Source organism: Macrosteles quadrilineatus, unplaced genomic scaffold, assembly GCF_028750875.1.
Source record: "Macrosteles quadrilineatus isolate MER2022 unplaced genomic scaffold, UCM_ALF_1.0 Scaffold_1__1_contigs__length_201487025, whole genome shotgun sequence".
In the NCBI taxonomy this organism is placed as follows: Eukaryota; Metazoa; Arthropoda; class Insecta; order Hemiptera; family Cicadellidae; genus Macrosteles; species Macrosteles quadrilineatus.
Window position 1 is genome coordinate 124,990,320 of NW_026542594.1, and position 12,011 is coordinate 125,002,330.

Genomic DNA, 12,011 nt, shown 5'->3' on the forward strand with positions numbered 1-12,011 from the left:
TTACTACTCAACAATGATCTGATGTGGTCCGGAGATGATATCTTAAGAAGTGTGGAAAAAAGTAGGGGGGGAACTCATTTAAAATTCACCCTGTATAGTGTTCTAACCTAAAACATTGTTATTGTTTCAATGTAAAATGCAATTGATACAAAGTAACTACGTTACCCGGTGGGGCACACGGAAGATTTCTCAGGTGCCGTTTCGACGTCACTAACTGCTGCGTCTGAAGAAACAATTTTATAATTTTTCTATTATTAAATTAAACTGTCATAACCTAACCAAACTAACCAAACGTGCTGATAATGGAAAAATCGAATGAAGGTTTACTAATCCAAAAAATAGTTCTGTTCATAAAAAAAATTTTAAATGCCTAAAATTTAATTTTTTAATTATAAAATTAAACTGTCATAACCTAACCAAACCAAACAAACTTGCTGATATGAAAAAAATCGCTGACAAAAAGTTAGTGCTACCGGCGGGATTCGAACCCGGAACATTCGGATTATCAGCCCGCCACGCTATCCAGTACACCACCGAGGCCGATGGCTTACAACCGTATCGTTGCGGCATTGGTGTTCCCTTAAAGTGACGTCAGTAGTTAGTGACGTCAAACGGCACCTGAAAAATCTTCCGTGTGCCGTTTCGCTACGTTACCAATTTTAATTTATGTTTTTAAAAAAAATATAAATTTTAAATGTTGCCATGAAAACAATTTAAATATATATTTACTACACAAATTATTTGTAATGTAAAACATCGTTCACAACTCAGAGGAAAATTATATTATTTATGGTACTTAAATGGATTTGTAGTACATGGCAGTACAGTATTATTAGTTTATTTGTTGCTTGTTGCACTGTACTACACACTGCTCAAGCGTTACAACTCATTAAGTGGCATCCTGTCCACACACTGATGTATACTGAATTGCGGCATGGTGCCACTATTAAAAACTAGAGTGAAGGCTGGCGCGAGAATCGGCAACACAGCATAAAGGAAGTTGTAGTTCCGGTGGACGACGCGAGGCGCGCTAGCTGCTGGCATGGTTTCGTGTTCCACAATTCGGCGTGTGCCTGCGCTACTTAAACACACATCGACGAGATGAAAAATACTCAATTGTGGCATGTGATGTTTAAACGACGTAATAATGCTGGAAAACCTCTAAAATGATCGAATTAGCTGTGGCACCCTGATAAAGGTGCCACAGTACGGCCGTGTGCCTGTGAAGGATGCCACTATTCGGTGAATACAGACACACAGACATCACTTCGAAAACCACTTTTTTGGGTCTAGGGGGGCCCAAAACGAATATATCCACTCAAATTCTAAAATTTTGACGAAAACAATACTTTCTCCATATACTATGGTATAGGAGAAAGTAAAACTAAAATTGTTACCCTTCCCCCTTCAGTTTTGAAATGACAAGGTCCTACTAGTACAAAGATAAGTGATACAATACTATTATTTGGCAACCAAAATATAACTAAAGTGATAAATAAAACAAGTGATGAGGCAAAGATGCATTTATCATCCAGTTAACAACTGAATAATAATAACTTTTGTGCTAGGTTAGGCTGTGTGTGTAAGCAATGCAACATAAAAGAAACAAACAAGAGCATACCAAACAATTTGTCGCTTGTTAGACAAGGGGCTAAGTACAGTAGATATGAAAGACTATGTATTTATGCCACTTGAAACTCAAGGGGCTAACTTAGGGACAAATTGATTACAAAGGACGGATGTAGAAACATATAATCAGATTGCAGTATTTACATTTCTGTTTGATATTTTCTGTGACAAAAAATACCTTTCTGAATTCTTTTATTTCCATGTAATATTCTTTATTCTTATACTTCCATTCAATCTTTATACAATTCCCAAAGTTTAATTTATAGTTTAACAAATTTAATTTGTCAAAGTAATAAAAAATATGAAGAGGAGGACTATAATGACACCAGAATGAAGAGAATTAATTAGGAAACAACCATTGTGATATTATTGTTAATTTATTTCCTTGACAATATGTACGAATCCACACATTTATGCATATTTAGCTAAGGATGCCATTAATATTTTGTCTGAAACACCCAAGATCCTGTTTTTTTTTACACAAATGAAATTTTTTATGTTTAGAAAGTGAACGGTCCAAACCCTGGTCTTTTTACTAATGACGACCTTTTTGTTAGATAGCATCATTAATTAATTCATAGGCAATTGTCTCCAATGCAGGCTGTTTTGTGTTAGGTTAGTAACTGTATGGTGCAGTTTTTTTTTCAAACTTTCTAATAACTTTAATTTGACAGCAACACTTTCAGTCATTAATTACAGTAGTATCAAAATATAACTTCTATACATATTCTCACGAAAACTAACTTCAATAATATTCTACCTACAGTATAATTAAAAGTTGGAATAAAAGCTGTTAAACTGAATTGCGCTACTGAGTGATGGATTATTTCTGGGCTCAGGATGAATAATATTACTTTCTTTTCTATTTATAATACATACAAATAATTATTAATCAGTATGAAGAGGATAAAGTGCAAGTATAGTAACTAATTTTCCAAACAAATAAAGTTAATAATAAAAAAGGAAATACAATTTTATTAAATGTTATTAATGTTTATTAAAACCTTTAGAATCCCATACAAGATAAGCTAAATTCCTTAAGAAATTAAATTAAAAGATTAAAATATAAGGATCAAACATCTATACTTATTTAATACGCAAGCAGGTTTTTTGTGACAATTACTCCACCAAAACTACTGAACCTATTGACATGTTTTTGGTGTCATTGGAAAGAGCGTAACGTGAAGTTGTACAGGAAACTTTCTTTTTAGGTAAATAATTAGAGATTGAGGCCCTGGGGCCCTTTAAAGTTTCGTATATCACCATAAGATTAACATGGGAAACAAACATCATTTTGAAACTCAGCTGTTGTCAGAAATTAAATATTAATAATTGGTCTCCATGGAAGCATGAGAAAATTCACAATGTTTACATTTGCTTTTACATTTAAAAGTTAAAGCAAACAACCAGAACTGTCAAATGCCTATTTCACAATTTCAGACAGCTGATCCAAAAAAATAAAACAACTATGTGGTAGGTTTATTTAATCTTAAACTTTATGATAGACTAGCTGTAAACCGCGGGCTTTGCCCCGTTTAACTTCTTAATTTTCAAGATGATCTCGATCGCATGGCTCAATCACGTCCTGGTTGAAGTTCGTTCGCTACGCTCACTCACCTTTAGGTTGGAGCTCGTTCGCTACGCTCACTCACCTTTAGGTTGGAGCTCGTTCGCTGCGCTCACTTGCCTTCAGGTTAGCTCGTTCGCTACGCTAACTCGCCTCCAGGTTGAAGTTCGTTCGCTACGCTCACTCACCTTTTGGTTGCAAATTAGCTGTTGTCATAAATGTAAAAGAAATAATAGTGCTGCACCCTGTTGGTAATCCTTGTAACTTTAATGCTATTGAACATCATAGAACAGAACCAACTTGTTTAATTGAAACAGCTGTTAAGATTCATTAATTCCATTTCTCATAAGGTTAACATGGGAAACTCCAGAGCCACTGGGGCGGAGCCGATTGGACGGATCACGAATTTGATGGTGTATAAACCTATTCCATGAAATTCTACACGTATGTACCAAGTTTCGTGGCAATCGGTTCAGCGGTGTCTGAGTTTATCACTGCCAAACAAATATATATATATATATACAGGGTGTTTTTAAAAGAATGCCGGGATTTCAAACGGTCGTTGCTCGGGGACTATTCAAGATAATTAAACGATTTAAACGTCAAATTGAAGGGAAAAGAATAAAGTTTTTTTCTCATTCTTTCATACAATTCGGAATGATTTAATAACATTCAGATTTTCGTCAATCTTATATGAGCTGGAAACTGGAAAAGTCTGTACGCTTAGGGCAATGTGCATGTTTATCTGATGTCTTAACTGAATCTTTTTCAGCACAAAGACTCTATCTTTTATAGATAACAACATAAAGTGACCAATTTAGGTTTTTTAACCTGAAGACTTTGTCGGGCAATCTATTTTTCGGGCTTATGATGCAGAAATGTCGGATTTCTTCGACTATGTCATCGTTTGTTTTTTGCCGGCCAGGTGAAAGTCTTTTCAAAACACCTCGGTGCCACGAAACTCATTAAACCCGCTTCAAGTTTCTTTATCATCAAGTAGATTTAAATTTAGTTTAATTTTGCAATGGATATAAACTCTGCGAACTACAGAGTACAATCTGTGCCTTCTGTTGCTCCGTAAACGTCGTACTGGTGACTGGCGTCAGGCATATGAGTCACAATAGCAGCCTATCACCCCTTACCTGTCTTACACATACCAAGGTCAAAATTTCCTCCCTTGCTGCACGGGAAACAAAACTTAGTTATTTTAGCTTTAATTTTACGTATAAAACGTTTAGTTACCTTGAATAGTATCCAAGCAATTACCATTTAAAATCCCGGCATTCTTTTAAAAACACCCTGTATATACAAACAACCCGGTATGTGTCTTTTATACTTATAGATTATTTATTATAAATCTATTTCAATGATTATGAAACAGGGTTTTCCCGTTGATGTTCTACACCTTATTGTCTACAAATTGGCTAAATAACTTAGGTACGGTACTTTATAAAAGCTGACAGCCTTTTTACGTTGACTTAAATTGTAAGCTTACCTTTTCCCGTCCATGGGCAGTCAGTTTGATTGTTATAAATTAACTCTTAAAACTGGAATAGGACCGTTATGTAAATTGTGAGTATTTCCATTAGTTAATAATCTTTTAGTTGACTCTTCTAAAATCATTGAAAATTATGACTGTTATTAGTTTTTAAACAAGTTATTAGTTTATAAATAACTCCTGTACTTCTTTCCAATTGCTCGATTTCGAGCAACATGTACACTAGTATGAATCAATTTTAAGTTGTCAGCGAATTCCCCATATAGGGAATAAGCTATTACCGTAGATATCATTGTAAGACCCATACCCGAGACCGATTTACTTTTTCGTTTTGATGTCCCCAGAGGCCAAAAACACCATTTGTTCAAAATTTATATTACATTTGAAATACATATATACAGGGTGCGTCAAAAAACCTGATCTATTTTCAGCAGCAGGTCGTCTGAGGGTGGTGGGAATATGCTTGTTGGAAAGCCTACACAATGTCATTTTTGTAGTCATAGAGCAGTGGTCGCCTGAGCTACGTGCGGTTGTCATAGTCATTTAAAAAAAGTAATGATTCAGTCATTACAACTCACCGGCAGTTCCATGCATTCTTTCAATTAAGGCGACATGGGGAAGTTCAGTTGCGTAGCACAATCATGTGGTGGGTTACTAACTTAGTACGCTTACTTATTTCAAAAGGAAGCTGACAGGCTGCCCAAAGTCAGATTGGACGCCAGACAACCGACATTCGATAGAGTTTGTGCTGCTGTGGAAAACAGTCCTCGTAGGCCCACCCGAAAACAAGCGGCTGCCTTGAACATTTCTGACCACTCAGTTACACGAATTTTGAGGTTATCAGCATACAGATAATCACGACGGAACCTCTCCATGTCGACATGGAGGTTGACCTTATAATATAATGAATGCACAGAACTGCCGCTGAGTTGTAATGACTGAATCATTACTTTTTTTAAATGACAACCGCACATAGCTCAAGGCGACTACTGCCCTATGACTATAAGAAATGGCATTGTGTAGGCTTTCCAACAAGCATACTCCCACCACCCTCGGACGACCTGTCGCTGAACAGTGTGCTGCAGAAAATAGATTTGTTTTTTTTCCGCACCCTGTATATATATATTAATTAATTATATACATTATTGTGATTGGGGCTACTATATCTATGTATAATTGAATGTATTATTAAACACTTGTACCCTTTTTAATAAAATTAATTTAGATGGGTACTAGTGATTAAATTCATTCAAATATATATATATATATATAATATATGTGTGTCCGTATAGAATAATTAATTTATAAAACTCATTTAAGTAAACTCAATCAAAAACTATTTATTTACAAAAACAATAATCATGTAAACAAACCAAATAGCAGATGATTCATAACTTTATAACTCAGCTGATAACAATAATCCTACATTTCTCCCCACCCAATTTAGGCTGAATTTCAGAAACTGTGTTCATCTTCAGGTTCCGTTTGCATTTTCCATTGAGGTGGATCAGTTGCACCTTCTCTTGCTCTCAGCTGGTCAGCGTGTTTTCTCTTTATTTCACCCCCAACTAAAACGTTGTATGATAGCTCTCCCGTCCTTTCTTGTACAGTTCCTGGTCTCCAGCCCTTCTTCGTTTCATTTTGAACCCACACTTCTTGTTTGGCAGAAAACTCCTTTTGTTTAGATTTTAAGTCGTGGTAGTACTTCTGTCGCCACACTTGATTCTCTATTCTCTCTCTGCTATTACACCTCCACCTATCCAAAGCTGTTGGTATTCTTCTACCATAGAAAAGGACTGATGGTGGTTGTCCTGTGGTCTTTTGTGGGGTGTTTCGATACGCAAGCAACACTTGTAAAAGTGCAAGTGATGAACTGAGACCTTCTTGTTTGCAAGCACTGTATCTACTCTTGAAGGTTCTGATAATCCTCTCTACCAAACCATTGGTTTTTGGATGATACGGTGCCGATGTGACATGACATATGTTATTGTTCTTACAAAAAGTCTTAAACTCATGGGACGTGAAGGGGGTGCCATTATCGGATACAATTTTTTTAGGAACGCCGTACCTCGAAAACCAAGTCCTTAATCTATTTACAAGAGCAGCAGTTGTCGTACGGTCCATAACTTCGATCTCAACCCATTTTGAGTAAGCATCGATTCCTACTAACCAGAATCGGTTGTCGAATGGTCCTGCGAAGTCGAGATGAATTCGCTCCCAAGGATCACTTGGCACATTCCAAGGATATAGAGGTACTTCTGTGTCAAATGATCGGTTACTCTGGCAAGGGTGGCATCTACGGACATAAACCTCGACATCCTTATTCAGATTAGGCCACCATACATAATACCTTGATAGGGATCTCATGGCCTCTATTCCAGGATGTCCTTTGTGGAGTTCTTTTAATACATTTTCTCTCAAAATCTGTGGCACCACTATTCTTCCTAATCGCATGATTATACCGTTTTCTAATGTCAGCTCTTCTCTCTTATTCCAATATGGTTTCATGGATGGTGGTAAGTTTCCTGTATCTTTTGGCCAACCATGTTCCAGGTAATCTATAAGTTTCTTCATATTTGGGTCTTTCTTATACTCCAGTACAAGTTCTTGATTTGGATAAACGACGTCGATTTTCTCCTGAACCAATGCTCGAATCTCTCTCTCATCTGGATCCAATACTTCTTGTGTCTTGAGTGAAAATCTAGACAAAAAATCAGCCAAACAATTATCCTGTCCTTTGATGTACTGGATCTCAAAATCATACTCCATTAAATACAAAGCCCAACGAACCAATCGGTTGTTTACTACTTTGGTAAGATCTCGATGCATTCCGAATATTCTTTCAAGTGGCTTGTGGTCCGTCCTCACCTTGAAATGTCTCCCACTGAGGTATTGTCTAAACTTCTTCACTGCAAAAACTAACGCCATCGCTTCCTTGTCAACTGTAGCATACCTTTTTTCTGCTTCCGTTAGTGTCCTCGAGGCGTACATGACTGGCCTTTCCGTTCCATCCGGCATCAAATGTAACAGTACTGCACCAACCCCTTGTTCACAAGCATCACATTCAATAATGATCGGCTTTGATATGTCGTATGGAACTAATGTCTTCTCTAATGACAGGATATTCTTCAACTTGTCGAACGTAGTTTGTTCGGTGTCAGTCCATTTCCATTTAGTCTTCGTACCAGTCAGCTTATGCAAGTTCGAAGCGATCGCATGAAGATTAGGTATGTACCTTTCGTAAAAGTTTAGTGCTCCTAGAAAAGCTCGTAATTCTTTCACGTTTCTTGGCCTTGGTGCGTGTCTTATGGTTTCAACTTTGTCTTCGGAGGGATGAATACCATTCCCATCTATTGTATGACCTAAATACTTTACAGATTTCTGAAAGAACTTACATTTTGATAGTTTTGCTCTTATTCCACTTGATTCTAGCCGCCTCAAAACTTCTCTAAGAGTGGTTATATGGGTAGTCTTATCCTTACTAGAAATGATTATGTCATCAAGTAGAACTCCGACATTAAGTCCTTTTAGTAAACTTTCCATATACCTTTGAAATTTTGCCGGACTCGAGGAAAGTCCAAAGGGCAACCTTTTGTAGCGAAAGTAACCTACATGAGTTGCTATTGTCAGATACTTTTGGGACTCGGGGTGTACTTTCATTTGCAAGTACGCGTCTCGAAGATCTATGACTGAAAATATCTTTCCATCAGTTAATTTGGAAGTCAAGTCATCAAAGGTTGGCAAGAGGTGTCTTTCCGGGACGATGTTTGGATTCAAGGTTGTACGAAAATCGCCACAGATTCTTACTCTGCCTCCACCCTTGTCTACGTTGACTGTTGGGGTACTCCATTCTATCGGTGTTTCGGAAGGGTCCACTGCTTCCAAAACTCCTTCCTGTACTAATCTCTGTAATTCTCGCTCCACTGCCTCCCTTAAGGGGAATGGAACTCGTCGTGCCCCGTAAGATACAGGGTTTGTTCCACTTTTTAGATGGATGACCTCATTAGAGTCAGATATCGTTCCTAGCTCATCACGAAAGAGTTCGGAAAACTCCTGAGTTAATGCCTCTACTTCTTTTTGTAACTCTTTTCTATAACTTTCTTCGTTCTTACCTGCCTCTTTACTACTTGTCTTTCCATTGTCAATACGCCTAACCATTACTTCTCTAGGTAAATTAAGATTGAAAGCTACACTCCACGGCAACCCAAATAATGGAACATCATCTTCTAGTAATACAATGACCGGCAATCGCTTAGTGCGATTACGTAAAGTAACGTCCACAAAAGCCTTACCCATGACTTCTAGCTTATTTTTCCCATAGCCAGTGATGACATCAGACGTCTTTTTGAGAGATTCGCCACTTGAATTTATCCTATCCCAAAGAGACAAACTTATAGCACTTACCCGAGCCCCGGAATCAAACTCCATTCTAACATTATACCCGTTCAATTCTACATCTATTGTAGCTCTGGGAACCTTACTCTTGACTGACCTAATTTGTGTACCACTAACATCAATATCAGAACTACACTCATCATCATAAGTTTGATTACAAGAATCATCTACTTTTCTCAAATTACCATCTGTTCTCTTGACAAAATTATTTTTACTTTTGCACATTCTTGCGAAGTGGCCTTTCTTTGAACATTTCTTGCACACAGCAGAAATAGCAGGACATCTATCTTCACTAGGGTCATGTGTAAACCCACATCTATAACACCTATTGAAGCCCGTAGATTTCTGTACCTCTGGTTTCCTCTTTTCCTTACTGTCACTTACTTTGAAAATCTCATTTTTACACGCATGTTTGGAAACTTCTTCTCTCGCACGTTCCATGGATTGAGCTAACTCTAGTACTACTGTTGACTTAACACGCTCACCTCGGTTATCAACTCCCTCGGGCCATCTTTGTCTGACTTCGACTTCAAATTCTGGACAGTTGCTTCCTACTGCAAACCTATCTCGTACTCGTTCATCTAAGCTATCTCCATATTTACAACTTCTAGCTAAAGACTTCAATCTGTTATAAAACAAAATAAATGTCTCACCATCTTTTCTTATAGCTCTTTCAAACTCAAACCTTGTTGCAAAAAGGGTCCTTGTAGGCTTGAACAACCGGTTGGCTTCCTCTTTGACTTCGTCGTAGGTGCACTCCTCCCAGGCCCTTGGATACATCTGGTCCGACAGTGCCCTGAGGTGCTCCTCTCCGATATTTGCCAACAGAAGATCTCGCCGAGCCGCTTGTTCTTCTGAGTCAGCACCACCCAGTCCCTTAACTCTGCAGGTCAACTCAAAACGAGCTATGTAGTCTTCCCACAATTGTTCACTATTATATTCTTTAAATGAAAATCTGCTCATTCTATCTTGTATGCAAGACATCTTACTAAAATCAATTACACTCTTATACTGAGACTGGTCTGTTTTCCTCGGCATTTCCTCGTCGCCAATATAGAATAATTAATTTATAAAACTCATTTAAGTAAACTCAATCAAAAACTATTTATTTACAAAAACAATAATCATGTAAACAAACCAAATAGCAGATGATTCATAACTTTATAACTCAGCTGATAACAATAATCCTACAGTCCGTTAGCATGAAAACTCAAGCAAAAATTATCCGATTTTGATTAAATTTGTTGCAAATAATGTGTAATCCTACGTTTATTAAAACTACTTCGTGAACCAGCATGATCAGACTATGGAAAAGGGGTTTTAGGGGGTAAACATTGGTTTTTACAAGTTTTAACCCTCAAAACATAAAATATTCCAATATCTCTAAACTATTTTGAACAGCATAAAAAACAAATTTAGTGAATTGAAGTATTTATGTACCGTTATTGGTTACAGAAAAAATTTTAAAAAATGTAAATTTAAAATTCCCATGTTAATGTTGAATAAGAAAACTGTTGTAGTTAGCTTGTTTCTGGATGTTTTTTGATCAAACTTGGCCAATTTATTTTATACTAAGCAGTTAATATTTTACTAAAACACTTTCCCTGTCTGTAGCAACAAACCTAAATACTCGTTAAACCTAACTAGTATTACAGGCGTTATTTTAAAACGAACATAATTTCTGAACAGTCATAATTTCTGATGACTTGAAAAAATTTGACTCAAAGATTATACAAATACTCAAGATATACATAATAGATCGACATAATCAACATTTCTTGTAAATATCTATTCATTTTTGAAAAGCTAATTTTGTTTTTTCTACAAATAGCCTTACTCATTGCCCCATTAGGTTGTACATAATATCAGTTATAAATAAAAAAAATTTATATTTCTTCTCGTTGGTGGTGTTTTATGACTTTCCTATGTTTCCATGGTTTGCAACTTGGCTCTTTCAAGGATTACTAAGAAATACAGCACAGTGTTAACCCAAATTCAAATAGTAAATATTTCATTTCAACCAGGTCAGTAATGTTTGTAGAAAACTGTTAAATTAGCAAACTTATTAACTGTTTACAATTAACATATGTTCTTCTTCTCACTTTTAATTTCTGACAACAGCTGCAGTTTCATAAAAATTTTTGTTTCCCATGTTAATCTTATGGAGAAATACAAAACTTTAAAGGTCCCCAGGGCCTCATTCTCTAATTTCCTGCAAGTTTCCTGCACAACTTCCAATGCCAAAATCAGCTATTGGAGCTTCCAATGTTTCTTGCTTGTTATGCTCTTTCCAATGACACCAAAAACATGTCAATCGGTTCAGTAGTTTCGGAGGAGTAATTGTCACAAAAAACCTGCTTGCGTATTAAATAAGCATATAGATTTAATTTGAAAACCCAATCAGGCAAATGGAAATTCACTTAGTCCGCACGTTTGCTGTGACGGGGTATTTTCCCTTTTCTGCTGTTTATCCTCTAAACTAAGTAGGTACTTAAAATAATTATAACTTTTTTCTTGGGGTAGTAAGTATAGCCTAGTGCTTGGTTTTGAAGAAGAAAGTAAATTACCTACAAAGTTTTGAAGCCTGCATATTACACAACCAACTCAGAAAGAACAGAGGACCAATAAATGATTTTTCATTGTTGCGTTAGTTGTTAGTTACCCTATACGTAAGTCTTGGCCAAACCTCACATTGTTATAAGGTTGCCTTACTCGGTCTCTTTATGCTTGCCTTATCGAGTATGTGAATGTTGTTTGGATTTGCCTTACTGTGTAAATCATTGGTCATCAAGCTGAATAGTTACTTTTTAATCACTCATTTTTCAGTTTAGCTTTTATGCAACAATTTGTGCTATGCTTAATTTTATTGAATAACAGACTTGTTGTAACCGATGTTATATTTGTAAATATATCTTCCATTTA

General features: G+C 36.5%; 1 protein-coding gene across 1 annotated transcript; it reads right to left on the minus strand.

The window, feature by feature from the left end:
* Positions 1 to 6,149: 6,149 nt before the first annotated feature.
* LOC129000342 (uncharacterized protein K02A2.6-like) lies at positions 6,150 to 10,127 on the minus strand. The gene has a single exon (XM_054427308.1). The coding sequence runs from the start codon at positions 10,125 to 10,127 to the stop codon at positions 6,150 to 6,152; it is 3,978 nt and encodes a 1,325-aa protein (XP_054283283.1).
* Positions 10,128 to 12,011: the final 1,884 nt, after the last annotated feature.